Source organism: Jaculus jaculus, chromosome 4 (assembly GCF_020740685.1).
Source record: "Jaculus jaculus isolate mJacJac1 chromosome 4, mJacJac1.mat.Y.cur, whole genome shotgun sequence".
In the NCBI taxonomy this organism is placed as follows: Eukaryota; Metazoa; Chordata; class Mammalia; order Rodentia; family Dipodidae; genus Jaculus; species Jaculus jaculus.
Window position 1 is genome coordinate 66,730,217 of NC_059105.1, and position 19,035 is coordinate 66,749,251.

General features: G+C 48.4%; 1 protein-coding gene across 6 annotated transcripts in view; it reads right to left on the bottom strand.

Annotated features, from left to right (window-relative positions):
* Window positions 1–18,383, bottom strand: part of Itga6 (integrin subunit alpha 6) — a 96,641-nt gene extending 78,258 nt beyond the window's left edge. For 3 of the 6 annotated variants that reach the window (XM_045146974.1, XM_045146973.1, XM_045146975.1), the window contains exon 1: window positions 18,202–18,383. In XM_045146974.1, the coding sequence (XP_045002909.1) occupies window positions 18,202–18,383 (182 nt within the window). The remainder of the gene's footprint in view (window positions 1–18,201) is intronic. The other 3 variants (XM_045146978.1, XM_045146977.1, XM_045146976.1) reach the window with 3 other exon arrangements.
* Window positions 18,384–19,035: the final 652 nt, after the last annotated feature.

Below are 19,035 nucleotides of genomic sequence, written 5' to 3' on the forward strand. Positions count from 1 at the left end.
CATAAATCTGGAGCTCGTTTGCAGTGGCTGGAGGCCCTAGTGTGCCCATTCTCTACTTGCCCCTGTTGCAGTCAGGTCTGCATAGCTACTAGAAATCACCAACCAAGAGCAGCTTCTGGGAAAAAGAGGTTTATTTGGCTTACAGGCTCGAGGGGAAGCTCCACGATGGCAGGGGAAAACAATGGCATGAGCAGAGGGTGGACATCACCCCCTGGCCAACATAAGGTGGACAACAGCAACAGGAGAGTGTACCAAACACTGGCAAGGGGATACCAGCTATAATAGCCATAAGCCCGCCCCCAACAATACACTGCCTCCTGGAGGTATTAATTCCCAAATCTCCATCAGCTGGAAACTTAGCATTCAGAACACCTAAGGTTATGGGGGACACCTGAATCAAATAACCACAGTCTCTCCCTCTCTCTCTCTCTCTCTCTCTCTCTCTCTCTCTCTCTCTCACACACACACACACACACACACACATTAATTAATTAAATTTTTTAAAAATAACTTTTGCCAGGCATGGTAGCACATGCCTTGAATCCCAGCAATCAGGAGGCAGAGGTAGGAGGATCGCTCTGAGTTTGAAGCCTCCCTGAGACTACATAGTTAATTCCAGGCCAGCCTGAGCCAGAGTGAGACCCTACCTCTGAACCCCCCCCACCAAATAATTAATTAATTAATTAAAAAATAATTTTTTTATAAAAGAAAGGGACATATGGTCACAGAGGTAAAAGTCAGTGGTCAGAAGACATGAAGTGGGGCTTCTAATTGCATACAACAAGCTCACACGTGTTATCTGTATGGAGTCAGCCGTAGGCAAAAGTTAAGATTAATTTTCACAGCCCATTCCAAGGCATGATGACCCATCAAAAGCACATAAACACGTGTGCTGTGCTCCAAACCCTGTGCTGACAACCTGACCACAACAACGGAGTGCACAACGTAAGGCAGGGGTTGAAAGTTGCCGAGAAAGGAAATGCCAATAGCTCACTCCGAGTAGGAAAGCTTTCTAACACAGCACACAGCAAAGTGAGGCACAGCCCGAAGCCCAGTGACACTGGGGAGAGGAGCTCGGGAAAGCCTGTGCCCTGGACAGCATTCCGGGAACAGCTCAGCTGTGGAACAACACTGAACACAACTCGCCTCTCCTAGCTCCCTTTCAGAATAACTAGTCCAGTTCAGAGAGGGAGAACGATCTCTCTGTTTGGAATCTAAGCATGGTTAAGGGATAGTCATAAAAGGCTGTGGTGGCCCAATGCCTCATCCTAGACACCATGGACATGGCCCAATCTGCCTGCAGCAACCACTTCCTCTGGGAGGAACCCTGGCTCACCCAGCACAGGATGAGTCACTCTGGAGTCAGAGGCATTGCCTTTCATCTAATCTACAGCAATGAAGGCGAGGTGCGGGGTAGGGGCAGGCCACCTGCTCAGAAAGGTAACAGAGTGGATGGCGAGCAATAAGGGACATTCTGCTTCTGCACTGGTGGTCATGAAGCAAATCCCTAGCTGAGGGAGGTCTGTCACCTCTGCACCTCTCTAGGAGGGGGAAAAGGCCATGTTGGTGGGACTCAGACAGATCTGTTTTAGTGCCTGGTAACTTTTTATATAAAGGACAGGGCACAGAGGCATTCCAGGCTATGGGTGAGTGTGGGGCAGGGACCTGAGTGGGAAGTGAAGAAAGAACAACTCTGGAATAGAACGGGACTGCAGGAACAGTTCTGTCAGAAGCTGGCTGAGTGACTGAGAAAGCCTTGCCCTCCATTTAATGATTTATCAAATGAAGGTGGTGATCCGCCTTTCTAGACCATGCCATGGCTTCTCTCCCAACTTCTGCATGCAGTAAAACACTTTAACAGTGAAGAAGCCCACAAAAGCATTCACTATTGGTAACAGTGCTCGAGTTTACCTACTCAGGGCATACTAGAACACCTAGGTCTTTTACCTTGGGTTTAAATGTGCTCTTAAGCTACATTTTTTTAATTGTTGAGGAGTGAAGAGTTCTATGTTGAGGTTCTAAGCAAACACACAAGAGCCATCCCTATGTCCCTGTCTTCAGAGACCTCATATTCAGAACCTCAGTCAGTGTCTCCTATATAGCTTCTCTGAAGTTCCACGGTGAGAACAGAGAGCTTATTATAACACCTCACCAGGATCTAGGGACTAGAGAAGTCAGTCTGTGGAGACCAATGGTGTGGGGGACAGAAAAAGATGAAGAAAAAAAAAAACTAAAGCTATTCCCAGGTAACAGATTAACATGGCTCCAAAGGAAGCAGGGTGGGGTTTGGGTTAGGAGCAAGCAAAGTATTTTTGAGACAAGCTAAAGATGGCCTTACAACAGGGACAGCTGTTAGTGCAATTGCTGATCCCTGAACAAACAGGCACTTCCTCTCAAACTTCAACCCCTAAATGTGCCATTGTCATACTGGGCTCCAGATTAAACAGTCAGTGTGCAATCAAAGTTACTCTCAGTTTCATTTTAAAGCCACCGTTGTTAGTAGCAAGACTTAAGAAATCAGCTGAGATAGCTAAGGCTGTATAGCCAGGGCAATCTTCTCTTCAACACAATTAAAAACTGGTCACGATTGGGCTGGGGAGATGGCTCAGCAGTCAAAGGTACTCCCTTGCAAAGCCTGCCCACCCAGGTCCAATTTCCCAGGACCCACATAAAGCCAGATGCACAAAGGGGCACATCCATCTGGAGTTCATGTGCAGTGGCAAGAAGCCCTGGCATGCCCATTCCCTCCCCCAGCCCCACCCTCTCTGCATATATATATATATATATATATATATATATATATATATATGGTGTTTTTTAGCCGGGCTTGGTGGCACACACCTTCAATCCCAGCACTGTGGAGGCAGGGGCTGGAGAATTGCTGAGTTCGAGGCCAGCCTGAGACTACATAGCTCAGCCTGGGCTAGAGCAAGACCCTACCTCGAAAAACCAAACAAAGATAAAAAGGTTTTAAAAAGCTTATTAATTTCTTTTTGGATGTTTATTTTTTATTTATCTATTTGAAAGTGACAGAGAAAGAGGCAGATAGAGAGAAAGAGAGAGAGAGAATGGGTGTGCCAGGGCCTCCAGCCACTGAAAATGAACACCAGATGTGTGCATCCTCTTGTGCATCTGGCTAACGTGGGTCCTGGGGAATCGAGCCTCGAACCGGGGTCCTTAGGCTTCACAGGCAAGCGCTTAACCGCTAAGCCATCTCTCCAGCCCAAGCTGATTAATTTCTCTAAGGATGTGGTGAAGAACCCTGAAGCCCCCAGACGTTGCCAGGTATGCAACAGCTGAACTCACCTGGCACCTTCACCCACCTGCAAAACACCTTGAAAACCATGAGACTAAATTTCTACTTCTGCCAGATACTTGTTGAAACTTAATTCCACTGACATGACCCTACAGTTATCAGATGACAGGTGACTTAGTCCCATACTAAGTTAAAGTTTAGCTTGCTGATATCTTACAGTCGTCATCATTTCTCAGGATGGAACAAGTTCAAGAAGTTACTACAGTGTACACAACGAAGTGACTATCCTGAGCACTACTAAATTGTGCACTTACAAGTGATTAGCACAGTAAATTACATGTCAGGCACTTTTGTCCACAATTCTTTCAAAGTACCAAAGTGCAAAGGATCATTTAAAAAAAAAAAATCAGTCAGCTTGCTTCCTAGTCTCTAGAAGTCTTCAAAGAGTTCTACAAATACCTGTTGAGTATCTGTTTCTGCGTTACTAGATTTGAACCAAAAATGAATACTGTCAGCCTTGTTCTTTAGAGGGTCACAAACCAACAGTGATCATTACGCATCGGCAGACATGTACGCAGTGCTTTTCCACATGTAAGGGATTTGGCTAGGCCACGAGAGCAGACAGGTGCTTTCTCATGTGCCAACATCCCCACCCCAGCAGAGACTGACCAACGTGGCCAATGAGGGGCTCTGCAGCTCAGCTGAGGGACATGATCTACGGTCACTCAGAATGTGTGATCAGTGGGGGAGAGGGAGAGACCCTTGTGCATTTGTTCTCTCAGTTCTAGGCCAGAATGTGGAAGACACTGAAGGACCACAATACTGTTCTAAGGTACAGTGACAGGGGCACAAGCTTAATTCCAAAGCATGGAGTGTTCCTTCAACAGGAAGGGACGAAGGAAGGAGGATGTGCATGGTGGCAAGCGGCTGGTCAGGTAGGTGTGGCCTCTAGCACCTGGGTCTCGAGGCTCACATAACTACTAACTCACAGCTCCTTGACACTTTGGGGTCTCTTTTTATACAAAAACATTGGACTGCTCAGTATACCTCTCAGTTCTTTGCTTGAAAACACTCAGTGACAGAGACAGGTAGACTGCACAAAGTGACCACAAGAAGCTAGAAATATTAAAGCTTAATGCTTCACATTTAAAACTTTCATGTGGGGAAGGAGAGATGGCTTAGTAGTTAAATCACTTCCCTGTGAAGCCTAGGAACCCAAGCTCTACTCCTCTCCCTTAGCTTTGGGGTTACAGGCCTATGTGGCTGCACATGTTTTTGTTTTTGTTTATAGATGCAAATCACTGTGCGGAGGTCAGAGGACAACTCTGGGGTGGCTGCGATCCACCTTCTTTGAAAAGGCATTTCTTCTTGCTGCTGCAAACGAACTGCAGGACTGCAGAGGAATGTTGGACTAGCTGGCCTGTGAGCTTCCGATCCCCTTGGCTCTGCTTCCCATTGTCATGAGTGCGCTGGGGTCACAGATGCATGTATCCGCTTTTGTATCTGGCTTTTATGTTGGTGCTGGGCCATTGATCCCAGGCCCACAAGCTTTGCAAGCAAGTATCTTTAACTGCTGAGCCATCTCCCCAGCCTTCACACAGGGCCTGGCTTTTTACAGGGGTTCTGGGGAATCCAATTCAGGTTCTGATTCTTTTATTTATTTATTTATTTGAGAGCGACAGACACAGAGAGAAAGACAGATAGAGGGAGAGAGAGAGAATGGGCGCGCCAGGGCTTCCAGCCTCTGCAAACGAACTCCAGACGTGTGCGCCCCCTTGTGCATCTGGCTAACGTGGGACCTGGGGAACCGAGCCTTGAACCGGGGTCCTCAGGCTTCACAGGCAAACGCTTAACCGCTAAGCCATCTCTCCAGCCCCAGGTTCAGATTCTTACCAGGCAAACTTCCACTGAGTAACCAGGCTAATTCCAGACCTGCCCCTGTTCCCTTGCTCTGCCTTCCTTTATCACAAGTGAGCCCCGCTCGTGTCCCCCAGTGAGTGAATCCTCTGCCCTGCCCACAGCCATCACACCTGCAATTCTGTCCAGCCTGTACCAACTTTCTTGTGAGCCCTCCTCAACAAACCTGCTGACTATAATTTCCTCCCACATTACAAACAAAAAGCAAAATGTAAAACCCTCTTGATGCCATTCCCCTCTCACCCCTGGGCTCTGCAGGCGAAAACTCAAGAGTCCTTTCCATCCAATCACCTCCTCTCCTCTCCTCTTCCCTCACAGACCCACTCCAGCCAGCCACGGGCCCACTCTCCACCACCACCCTATCCAGTGACTGAGTCTCAGTAACTATCATTTGATACCAATGACACACCACTAGTTCTCTGGAAGACCTCCGGGTGGCTTCCAGAAGAGCACTATCCTGGTCTTTCCTTCTGCCTTACTGGCCATTCCCCTCAGCCTTGGGGGCTGGCTGTCCGGTTGTCCTAACTCCTATAGGTAGGAATGCCCAGGAGCACAGGCCTCCTTGGCTTCCACCCTTGGTGACCAAGAAGCCTCTATGCATGTCCCGAATCCAAACCTTTCCACCTGAAGCTCAGATTCATGCTGTTGCTTACCAGTAACGGCATGTGCATGGAGGACATCTCCAATGCGTCCAAACCCAATGCATCTCCATCTTATGTGTCTAAAACCAACTCCTGCTCTTCGCCCCAGATCTGCCTGTCTCAGTACCCTCTCCAAATCACAGCCTCACCTTCCCAGCTGCTCAAAAGCCCAGAAGCATTCTTTCCTACTCTGCCTCTATCACATCATATGTAGTTGAGATTTAACTTTTTTTTTTTAATGAGAGAGAGAATGGGTGTGCCAGGGCCTCCAGCCATTGCAAATAAGCTGCGGACACAGGTGCCACCTTGTACATCTGGCTTACTTGGGTTCTGGGGAGTCAAATCTGGGTCCTCTGGCTTTGCCAGCAAATGCCTTAACTGCTACACCATTTCCCCAGCCCTCTATTTTCAGTATACCCAGAATTCCATCAGTTTTATTTACTGATGTATTGAGACAGGGTCCTGGCCTCTGCTGAGTGCTGGGATTATATGTCACATCTCTCCAGCTCTCACAACTTTTTTTTTTACTATTGTCACTGCTACCACCCTGGTCCAAACCACTCTTTGCTGTTACAGAAGCCTCCTAGTTAGTGTCATTATTTTGTGAGTTATTTTGTTTTGGGTAAGGGCCTCTTGATGTAGCCCAGGCTGGCTTGAACTCTACATCCCCCTGCCTCAGCCTCCTGAGAGCTGGTATCTCGATGTCTATCTTTTCTCTCACCCAGTCTCTCCTCAATGCAGCAGCCACAGAAATACATTTAGAAATTATGTCAGGGCTGGAGATATGGCTTAGTGGTTAAGCGCTTGCCTGTGAAGCCTAAGGACCCCGGTTCGAGGCTCGGTTCCCCAGGTCCCACGTTAGCCAGATGCACAAGGGGGCGTACGCGTCTGGAGTTCGTTTGCAGAGGCTGGAAGCCCTGGCGCGCCCATTCTCTCTCTCTCCCTCTATCTGTCTTTCTCTCTGTGTCTGTTGCTCTCAAATAAATAAATAAATTTAAAAAAAAAAAAGAAATTATGTCAGAACATGCCACGTTCTTCTCACAACTCTGAATGGCTACCCTTCTCATTCAGGGTAAACTGACTCTTAACGTCCTAATAAACATGCCTCCACGGAGACCAGCGACGCCTTGCTTTTCCTGAACACGACAGGCACATCTGCTTTTCCTCAGGGGATTGGACTTGGCTTCTCTGGCTTCCAGGAAGCTTCTTCCCTTGAAGTTTCACCTTCTCAGTGAAGTCATCCCTAGCTGATCTACTATCAACTACTACTGCATCTCCAACTCCTTATTCTTTCCCCACTTTATTTTCCTCTAACATTTGCTATCACATAACACAATACGCTTGCATCTTTCCTACCAGGATATGTGTGGCTGTTGGCTGTGACATCTCTACCACTACATCGTTGCCTAATACGTGAAAAATTTCCAGTGAATTATCCATTGAATGGACTACTTGCATAGGGAAACTAAAACTGTTGGCTATGATTTCTCTGACAAGTCCAGAATACATTCCTTTCAAAGTCTTGACTTCTTCCTCGCGTGCAAATAGGAAGAAAATTCCCTATGTCCCTTAAAATGAATTAGAAAATAAGTATGAATCACTATATATATACATCCACAAAGAAATAAATGAGCTTACAGAACCCCTTTTCTTATCCTGAGATACTGACAATTTTCAGATAGTCCTTGGCTGTCACTGTGAAGCTTTGGGTTAGGGGAACAATGTCTCTCACAGCTCACCTCCTGAGCTCATCCTCTGAGAGAAGGCAAGGATGTCTCCACACCTCCTAGCCCTGAACATTTTTAAACACAGTACAAAAGCATGAGGACGTTGCTCTGCCTGAGGAGACAGCTCAGTCTGAAAGTGCCTGCCTCACAACCATAGAGACAAGTCCTAGCCCCAATACCTACGTGTCAGGCGTGGAGGCGCACCTGTACTCCTGGCACTGGGTAGGTGAAGACAGTCAGACCCCCTTAGGGCTTACTGGGCAGCTAGTCTAATCTAATCAGTGAGTGTCAGACCACTGAAAGACCCTGCCTCAAAAAAAGGTGGACAACGTACCTACCTGAGAAATGAAACCTGAGGTTATCCTCTGGCTTCCAGATGCACATACCCATACACATGCAAGCACACACACACGAATGCACTCACATGCACGTGTGCACACATGTGCATGCACGTGTCAAAGGAGAAGAGGAGGAAGGATAAAAGGGAAGAAGAAAGGAAAGGAAGGAGGGAGGGAAGAAAAGTAGAAGCAAACTGACTTATGTGATCATCTGAAATGATCTTAGCAGGTCCTTGGCAGTAGGGTACTTCTCTAGCACCTCAAAAGTTTTTGAGAAGGAGCTGGAGAAACCATGCACAAAGTGGCACATGCGTGTGGAGTTAGTTTGCAGCAGCAGGAAGGCCCTGGTGAGCCCGTTCTTATTCTGTCTCTCTGCGCCCCCTTTTGCATCTGGCTAACGTGGGTCCTGGGGAATCCAGCCTCGAACCGGGGTCCTTAGGCTTCACGGGCAAGCGCTTAACCACTAAGCCATCTCTCCAGCCCTCAAATAAATAAATAAATGTATATATATATATATATATATATATATACATACACATATATATATATTTTTTTGTTTGTTTTGTTTTGTTTTGTTTTTTGTTTTTTTTGTTTTTCTAGGTAGGGTCTCACTCTAGCCCGGGCTGATCTGGAATTCACTATGGAGTCTCAGGGTGCCTTGAACTCATGGCAATCCTCCTACCTCTGCCTCCCGAGTGCTGGGATTAAAGGCATGCACCACCACGCCCAGCTAAAAAATATTTTTTAGCCGGGCATGGTTACACACACCTTTAATCCCAGCACTTCGCAGGTAGAGGTTGGAGGAGGACTGCTGTGAGCTCAAAGCCAGCCTGAGACTACAGTGAGACCCTACCTCAAAAAACAAGTCCTTGAGAAGATATAACTTGGTTTGTAGAGTGCTTGCCTACCTTGCAAGAATCCCCAGCACTCCATAAAACTGGGTGTGGTAGCGGATGCCTGTAACACGGCACTAGGGAGGTAGAGGCAGGAGGATCCGAAGTTCAAGGTGATTGTCAGTTACATAAAAGTTTGAGGCCAGCTTGGAGTACGAGAGACTCAAAAAATAAGTGGGCACACCCACACACACCTCTGCCCAGACACCTGTGAACACTCATATGCACATGCACTACACACACACACACACACACACACACACACACACACAGAAAGTGAATTAGTGAATGATTAAGCAAAAATAAGGGCTGGAGAGATGACTTAGCTATTAAGGTATTTGCCTGCAAAGCCAAAGAACCAGGTTCCGTTCCCCTAGACTCACGTAAGCCAGATGCACAAGGTGGCACATGCTTCTGGAGTTTTTCTGCAATGGCTGAATGCCCTGGCATGCTCTATCTATCTATCTATCTATCTATCTCAAATAAATAATAATAATAAAAAATTTTTAAATCAAAGTCCTGGGGCTGGAGAGATGGCTTAGCAGTTAAGGTGTTTGCCTGTGAAGCCTAAGGACCCAGGTTCGATTCTCCAGGTCCCACATAAGCCAGATGCACATGGTGGTGCATGTGTCTGGAGTTCGTTTACAGTGGCTAGAGGTCCTGGCATGCCCATTCTCTCTCTCTCATAAATAAAAAAATAAATCTTAAAAAAAAATTTCATTTAAAAATCGAAGTCCTCTCCTGACCTTCAGACTACCTACTTCTAGAGGATTCTTCTCCAGTCTTTCCCAAGTCCCCTGCCCCAGAGCCTGAAGACAAGCCCAGTGGGATCCAGGTTCATTTAAGACTTCCTCATCACCCTAATTGGTATGATTTGTATCTTAAATATTCCCTGAAGGCCCAGATGCCTTTCTCCAGTTTCTCTAGAGTCTTGAAAAAAGTCTAAACATTTCCACTCCACTACCTTGGTTGCCTCAATACCTTTGTTCTAAAGACACAAGCAACACTACTCCCTGTAGGCAGGAGGTCAGGCCAACATCTGACAGATACCTTGCAGGAACAGGCAGAGGAAGAAGGGCTTGTGACTCCCCAGCAAGGACCAGGGACAGAAGATAACTGGGGAAGACGGTGGACGCACTCACTCAGACTAGGAAAGGCAGCAGCAAGGGGACAGGCCTACATTCAGCATGTGTACTGCTTTTCAGCAGACGTGAGGATGTCATTTGTGTCTTGATTATATCCCTTCTGGGCTGTTACAGTAAAATGACAGAATGGATGGCTTACCAACAAAATTAATGTATTTTTTAAAAATTAAAAAAAAAAAAAGATGTGCTGGAGAGATGGCTTAGCGGTTAAGCGCTTGCCTGTGAACCCTAAGGACCCCGGTTCGAGGCTCGGTTCCCCAGGTCCCACATTAGCCAGATGCACAAGGGGGTGCACGCGTCTGGAGTTCGTTTGCAGAGGCTGGAAGCCCTGGCGCGCCCATTCTCTCCCTCTCCCTCTATCTGTCTTTCTCTCTGTGTCTGTCGCTCTCAAATAAATAAATAAATAAATAAATAAATAAATAAATAAATAAAAGATGAACAGCAAAGGCTCACACTCCCAACTCCCCATTCTGGGAATAACCACACCTCTGCCTGTGATTCCTTTCAAGGCTCTCTGGTTAATTTTACATAGCGCTGATATATCAAGACCACAAAAGGCTGCTCTCTTGATCAATGACAGCATGTCTTAAACAGAAAGAGAAAGTGGGAAGTTGGCATATAGAATTTAAGGTGCACGCCACACAACAAAGGACAGTGCTTCTCAAAAAGAAGCAACCATGGTGACCCTGACACCACCCAATGAAACAGAAAGATCTTACGTAGATAAGCCGACCCTTGCTTCCTTGAGCGCAGAAAGCTGTTTCTCTAAAAGGTTTCTCTTACACTACTTCTGACCTTTTTTCTTTTTAAGATTCAGATTTTACATGACATGAATATATACCTACCTGGGTGGCAAGTAAGATGCAAACAGACACCCTGGCTGTGTCACTTGTGTCTGGCCTCTGTGCTCTTGCCTGGGGGAGGGGGACACTTCCCCCCAGGGTCCTGAACTTAGACAGAGTTCTTTATCACCTAACTAGCTTTAGAGGCTTGAAGGTTTGCTAAAGTCTGCTACTGTCAGGGGACCTGGTGAGGTGACAGTGGATCCCAACAGCGAACACACCATGAGGGTGAAGCGGGAGGCTCACGCAGGCCCGTGGAAGGTGCTATGTATGCTACTGACATATCAACACGGGATCACATGCCAACTTGGGATTGTCTTGCTCTGTTTATTTAAACAGAAGAACCCAACAGCAGTAGATGAAGCAATGGCCATGCACACTACCAGCAACGCGAGTCTGGTACAGGCTCCATCCACTGGCCCACCTCAGCATTCACTCACAGTTAACAGACAGCGCCATTTAGAATTCCAGGTTCATAAAGAAATCTACAGAAGTGCTGCTTCTACACCTGCACCATGCATCCTCCACCCTTAGGCAGCTTCACCCTCTGCAGTTAAGGACTTCTGGGCTGGAGAGATTGCTTAGTGGTTAGAGCACTTGCCTACAAAGCCTAAGGACCCAGGTTCGATTCCCCGACACTCACGTAAGCCAGATGCACAAAGTGGAACATACTTCTAGAGTTTGCTTGCAGTAGCTAGAGGCCCTAGCATGCCCATTCTCTCTCTCTCTCTTTCTCCTTCTTTCTCTCTCTAACTCAAATAAATAAATAAAGCCAGGCATGGTGGTACATGCCTTTAATCCCAGCACTCGGGAGGCAGAGGTGAAAGGATCACCATGAGTTCCAGGCCACCCTGAGACAACATAGTGAATTCCAGGTCAGCCTGAGCTAGAGTGAGACCCTACCTCGAAAAACAAATAAATAAATAAATAAATAAAATATTTAGATGTCTTTAACAAAGAACTTCCAACACAAAACAAGTCTGGCCTAAGGAGAGTGCCAATGACCCAGTGTCCCCAGGCTAGGGGTATAGGTGGAAGTTTGCACAGTGAGAGGCCTGAAGTCTTGGGTATTCCTTACCAATGAACCCACCCTGTACCTGAAATGCCCAACCCACTCTCCTGAGGTTGTCCTATGTAGTCACCTCATCATGCCTTCCTACCCACATGCCCATCTACCTGCTTGGAAAACTGACACCTCACAGGGATTTATCTTTTGCTTAATGGCTACAACAGGCTCCAGGGTTTCAAAAATGGACTTTAAAGCATTCGGTAACTGTTGAATGAAAGAGAGGGAAAATATAAACTCGGCCCAGAACGCCAAATGCCACATGTGGATCCTAGCTACAGATGACTGGGCTTCTGCGAGAGAATGAAAATGCTTAGTAGCAGAGGCCAGTAAGTTAAAAAGGAGACATAAAGGGAAGAGAAAGGAAGGGAGGAGAGTACTTAATAGGTTGATATTGTATATATGTAAGTACAATGATTGTTATGGGGAGGTAATATGATGGAGAATGGAATTTCAAAGGAGAAAGTGGGGGGGGAGGGAATTAACCCGGGATTTTTTATAATCATGGAAAATGCTAATAAAAATTAAAAAAAAAAAAAAGTAAACTCACACATTATCAAAATCAAAGCCATTAATGCTCTGGCTGAGAATCACAGAGGATGTGGATTTAAGACCAGCTCTACACGACATTCCACAATCACCTCTCACAACCTTGGTCTCCTTGCTTATTTAACAAGCACAGAGTGCTTCCTTTGGCCAGAAGTAGTGGAGGTGTGCTATCCTTGCCCGCTAACAGAGGCAAGGGAGGCAGAGGTTAGAAACAGCTGCACTAGGCCGTGGCTGGTAATGGGATGTGGCCCCAGGTGGATCAAAGCTCAGTTCTTGCCCACTACCTGCCAAGACAGCAGAGTCAGGACTCACATTTGTGGAAACTGACGCCATGTACCTGGGCCAAGCTGGGAGCCTACTTTTCATACCTGATGACCAGACCTTTAAGAACACCCCTAAGTCCTTCCCGATGTAAAGTGTTAAAATGGAAGACAGGCGATGGGGACAGGAGCTGGCCCCACTCTCACAAGACTCGAACTTTACCAAACTCACCAGAGGCTGATGGTAGTGCCATGCTGACCCCCAGTCACTTGTTCTGTGGTTCTGGGGACCTCAACTAGGATTAAACAACCTCTCAATATTGCGTCTCTGGAATTAGGTCCCCAAGATCCCTTTGCTACCTTCAAATGCCACCTGACCCCACAGCCTTGTTCAGCTGCTTTCAGGAGCTCCCTTCCACAGCCCCACTTCGCTAGCTAGATTCATTATATAACCAGGCCAGCTCAGCAAATCCTGAGTACCCACTGCTGCCCAGGTCAGCCTTTGTATCTTGAGTTAAGTTCTAAGGTCTGCCTTTAGGGCAAAAGCCAAGTGTAATTTAAAAAAATCACTCATGGAAATCCCTTAGCTAGGACCTGATCCCTTAAACTCAGAGGCTAAGAATTAACTCATGTGTCTCACTGCTTCACGGCTATAGCTCTCCTTTTCCTAGGGACAGCAGACACCACGTCCTGACCAGGGAAGGGCAACAGGTTAAATAAGGGGATTACTCTCTCCCTCTACCCTCAACAGGAAGAGTTAAATGGAACGTATGGTATGACTCAGTTGCATTTGCAAAGTGTATACTAGGTGTTATCAGGCAAAGATGAACCGCAGGGCCCTGCCTCACAGAACCTATAATCCAGTTAGAGATTAGATCATCCCCTGAACAGGATAAAAAGTAAATCTCACAAGTATCAGACATGCACTGCTCACATCCAAAGAAGAAATTGCTAGGAGGGTAGGATGGGGTCTTGAGATGGGCTGATGCAGCATTTCGATCACACGTGGCACCACCACGTAAACATGACAGTGTTTTCTGGTGTGCCTCACTGTCCCTCTTGAAAATGCCAGGAATTCACTGGCTACACACTGCTCACAGTAACATGCTCAGTCCAAGTCTTCATGTTCATGTGCCTTAGTTCTAGTATTTTCCATTGTGAAAACACATCTTGGGCTGGAGGGATGGTTTAGCGGTTAAGGCATTTGCCTGCAAAGCCAAAGGACCCAGGTTCAACTCCCTGGGACCCACATAAGCCAGTTGTACAAGGTGGTGCATGCATGTGCAGTTTGTCTGCAGCAGCTAGAGGCCCTGGCATGCCCATTCTCTCCCTCCCTCCTCTCTCTCTATAGCTGGCTCTTTCTCTCTCTTGCTCCCAAGTAAATAAATGAAAATAAAAATAAGTATTTTTTAAAAAACACATGTTAGTATATTAAAATATTACATGTTACTGAGAACACAGGCTACTTCTGTGTAATGAAGAATCTTATTCTAGGAATATTTAGCCTGATTTCCCTAAATATTTATATTATATAAATACCTTGACCCCTTTTTTTTCCAACCCAGTCATTAGTTGGATGGTTTCACACTAGCCTGTGTTAAAATTAAACTTGTCTATTTCTGTTTTCTTGTGGGATCTTAAGATTTCCTCTAAGTCTCTGCCCATTTTGATTTTTTTTTCCTTCACTCTTGGGACTCAAGGTGACCCAGCAATTCTTAGAAGATGGCCCTGTGCCACATGGCCCTCTGTTGCGTGAATGAATGCAAGGAAGCAAGTGCTTAGGTATACATCCTGTTCACAGCTCTGATCCATGGGTAGGGACAGTCACACTTCACTGGGCTGTTCAGAAAGAAGGGCCCAGAACTTGATCCATGGCCAGTTGGAATAAGGGTCAATAGGAAGAGAGTCCAGGCACTGATACTTAAAAAGATAGCCCTGACCTATATGGGAAGCAGTTTAAATAAATCAACATAATATGGTACACTTCCAAAATGCTGTGTCTTTGCCAGCTTCTCCAGGTCTGAAGGGCATTTCTGACTTTCCTTAGGGATGGCATGAACATGAGTCACAAATACCATCTTCAAAACCAGATTCAGTTTAGATTCTGTCTAAATCTTTAAGACTTGGGACAAGACATTTCACAACTTTCAGCATCAGTTTCTTCATCTGAAAATGGAGACAGTTGTAATACATGATCTCTAGTTCAGAAACTGATATTTTTAAAGGCTGGAGTATCACAAGATTGAGTGAAACCAAGAACAGACACCCTAAGAGTCAGAATGGAAGGGACAGTAAGTAGTCCTAGAGTGCTTCTGAAAGATAGTGCTAAAAGGGTAAGGAAAACCCAAAAGAAGAGAATGGAGGTTGGGAACACCCCAGAATTTCTCCATGAAAGCACCTCCTTCCAGGTTCTGAGCTGTAGGCATGCACAGATCCACCAATTCCCAGAAGAGCAGAGCACAGTGAATCATGGGATGGACAGCACCCAGTCATCATCCTGCTCCTTTCTCTTCTGAGGGTGACTCAACCCATCCTACCTAGGAGAAGCTAAAGATCTCAAAAAATTCAGACCCAACCTTAGCCACACAGCCACCCACCTAGTCATCTCTAAGGGTCTAAAACTTTTTTGATACACAGCCTGGAACCCTGGATGAAGTTTGTTTTTTAATTATTTTATTTTATTTATTTATTTGAGGGGGGGGATGGGATGACCAGGGCCTCTAGCAAATGAATTCCAGTTGCATGCACCACCATGTCCATCTGGCTTAAGTGGGTATTGTGAAATCGATCCTGGGTCCTTAGACATCTCAGGCAAGTGCCTTAACTACTGAGTCTTCTCTCCAGCCCCCTGAAAGTATCTAATCCCATGTGATAGACGTCAAAGCATTAAGAATGTCCAGTGTGTTCTGCGACTCTCAAACACAGAGTTATTTGGCTATTAAATCTTAACTAAAGATGTCAAATACATAGACGGCACTGAAGAAAGTTCCAGTCATAAAAACCCACGACATATTTTCCTTGACTGTGCATTTATCTGATATTCCCAACTATCTTCTGCCACACAGCCACTTGTTCTGTAGAGTTTGCTTTTGTTAGCAAATCTAAGACTGAATAAATTAAGTTGCTCTGGGCTTCATAAATATGACTGTAATTTCAAGACATTAGTTATGCATTTAGCAGTGATCTCAGGATCACAGAATGCTTACAACGCTCCTCTGTAGCGCCTGATACACAGTAGGAATACAGTTGCTGCTTTCAAATTTATCAGCATTTACCATTTGGTAAGCAGGGACCTAATACCAGGCGGGCACTAAGCATTTCGGGTGTTCTTTTAGTTCTTCCAACAACCCTAGCCAGTAAGCAGTAGGACGTGCATTTTTGCAGGTAAAGAAACTGAAACTCCCAAGTTGGTGAACGCCAGCTTACCCGGCCAAGAGGAAGTACGAGCTCACTGCTCTCTCCTGCCGTTCTCCCTGAGATATTCCCACTGAGTTTGGAAACTGGACCAGGATGCCTATCAGTCACTGGCTCTGTCATTTGCACTCATGCTCTTTTCTGTCAAAGGTGACAATGGATGCGATGTGGGCTGTGTGTGTGTGTTGGTTCTCCCGAGAAGACCCAACACTGCTCCTGAACCTGGAATACTTAATGAAAGGGAGAGCAGACAGAGCACAAACCACAGCCCCTCAGGTGTGGTTTCTGCCTCGGGGCTCTAGGGAAATAGACAATCTCCACGTGGTGAGGGCCTGACCAGCTGCTCCCCTAGATCCACCACTAAGGGAGCACTTCTAGAAGGCACCAGGCCCCAAACACAGGCCTCGTCTTACTGCGAGGAGTACTTGTGAGTAGCAGCTCTAATACCAGGGGAGCCGGGCAGCAGCGACAAGTTTTAGCAGGCCCAATGCTCACCTTAATCACAACTGAGATTCCTGGCTAAAGGCACATTTTGCAAATCTCAATCCCAAGGACATTTTTTTTTGTGTGTGCCCCAGTACTTCCCAGGCACAGTGTCTGCTTGAACAAGTCTGTCCAGGAAGTCAGTCTCGGTGGCTTCTGGTGCCTAGAGAACGCCTAAGGGAATGTATCCCCTCTGCTGGTCCTCAGTCACCTCGGCACCAACAAGCCCAAGCTCTGCACAGGGGCACGTACATGCACTACCGCACTCAGACATGAAATGCCATCCAGGAACCACCCTTCACTTCAAATTGACAGCTTACCAAAAATTATTTCTGAGAGAAAACAGAGTGCAAGCGCCTGGCCAGACCTGTAGGCTCAGACCGCTTGCCTGGGGCCACCTCACGCCCCCCCCCCCCCAGTTAATGTCTTTGCTTCACCTAGCAGGTATTAGCAGAAAAACCTGACCTTAAGATTCTGAGGACAACCCCCACCCAGAAATATTCACAAATTCCCAAAGTCGCTGAAATCAAGGTTTTCTCCCGATCTGAAAGCACACTAGCCTCTCCCACAACAATCTCCTCCCATTACCACCCCTCCTCCCCCCACCCCCACCTCTCAGGGCTGCACTTTGCTTTCTCTGGTCTGTTGGTCCGGCAAGGAACCTGGGTTCAACTAAGGCCTGGGTGGGGAGGAAGACCTTTTGTTGTCAGAATGTTTTTGGTAGCCAGGATCAAGAATGCAGCACCACAGCGATTAAGGCATAACTAAGCTCGGGAAAGCCCTCTCTAGTCTAAAGAGCCGGTCATGTGGGAGGCCAGCACTTTAAAAAGAAACAGAGGCAAAGAGCTTGGCCACTTTCTCCCGGGAAGAGCATCAGTCGGGTGGGGTGTTGGGGGGAGGGGGCTGTCACTTCCGTACCTGGTTTGCTAGTCTCAGCTCAGATCTTTTAGCTGTAAGCCCTCACCCCCCCCCCAGGGGAGCACTTAATGCAGAGGCTCCAGGGGGTCACGGATGCCTCCGGGCGATTATGAGACCTCAAGGGAAGCAGGCACACCACTGCAAGAAGCTTGTTTTTTTTTTTAGCTGATCTAGTTCCGCTCAACAGGTGCCTGGTTAGTTCCAGCTTTTTAAAAGAAATGCTAAGAGCGGTCTAAGAGTATCTCCTCTCGAAGAGCCCACTGGGAACGGGCATCGCGCTAGACACTTGGCAAAAAGTGGTTTCCCAACTTGCACGGGGCGCGCGAGTCCGCGACCTTCGGTGAGTCTGAGAAAGGCCTGGATTATCCCCGGAACCGCGTCCCTTGCACACCCCACCGCGGCGAGGCGGCGACCCGGCCTCCCGCCCCGTCCCGGCCCCCGGGGACACCCGCGAGGCCCGGCACAGCGTGCCACCTGCCCGGGGCCCAGTAGACACAGCCAGGAGCGAAGCGCTGGCGGGAAGTGCACGCTTTAAAAAAAAAAAAAAGTGACCTCTCCCGGGTCCGGATAGCCCCGGGACTCTGCTCCTCCGCCCTTCCCCGGCGGCACCCGAGAGACGCGGGGTGCGCGGTGGGCGAGGCTGGCCGGGGCGCCGAGCCGGGCCGGGCCGGGTCAGCGCCGGGCGGCGGGAACAGGGCGCGTCCCGGGTCGCCCCGGTGGAAGGGAGGGTGGGAAGAGTCGGGGGAACTCACAGCCGCCTGTCCTCGGGAATCAGCTGCCGGTGCATGGCCAGCGAGAAGCCGAAGAGGCTGCCGGGGTCCCCAGATTTCCGGATCACATTGTCCTCGCGGGTGTCCAAGTTGAAGGCTGCGCAGGGCCGGGCCAGGAGCCCCGCGGACAGGTAGAGCAGGCACAGCAGCCGCGGCGCCGCCATGGGCGCGCGCGGAGCGGGGACGGGCGGCGGCCGCGCTGCGCTGCGCTCGGGGCTCCGTCCCCGGCCGGCTCCCGGGCTGCTGCCTGCGGCGCTGTGCTGCGCTCGGGGGTCCGTCCCCGGCCCGCTGCCTGCCTGCCTCCCAGCCGCGGCCACCTCCGCCAGCTCCGGCCACTGCGCCCGGCCCCACCCCCGGGACGGCTCCCCCTCACCCGTAAGCTCCCCGAGCGCTCAATGAGCCCGTTGTTCTCCGGAGACTCGCCGGCGTTTTATCAAGTGACGAGGGCCCGGCCCCGCCCCGGCCCGCCCCTCGGCCCCTCCTCGCGCGCCCCGGCTCGGCCCGCCGCCCGCCCCCATCCTGGAGGGCTTGGGGGTCACCTGCCCGGAAGCAACCTCCCTCCCCCAGCCCGAGGTGCGCGCAGGCCCCGCTGACACAGGGTACCCGAGCACCGGGCATCCGCCACTCGCTGAGCCCACAAAGGGAGAGAGTGAGGTTGAAAGAGAGAGAGGGAGAGAGGCGTCCTTGTACCTGTCACTAAAGTGCAGGTAACGTGGCGGCTGCGTGGCCTGGAGCCGCCTGTCCTTGCAGCCGTGCGCCCACGTGCCCTATGTGTTTAATGAGAGCCCAACTCTTGGCGATTGATGCGGACTACAC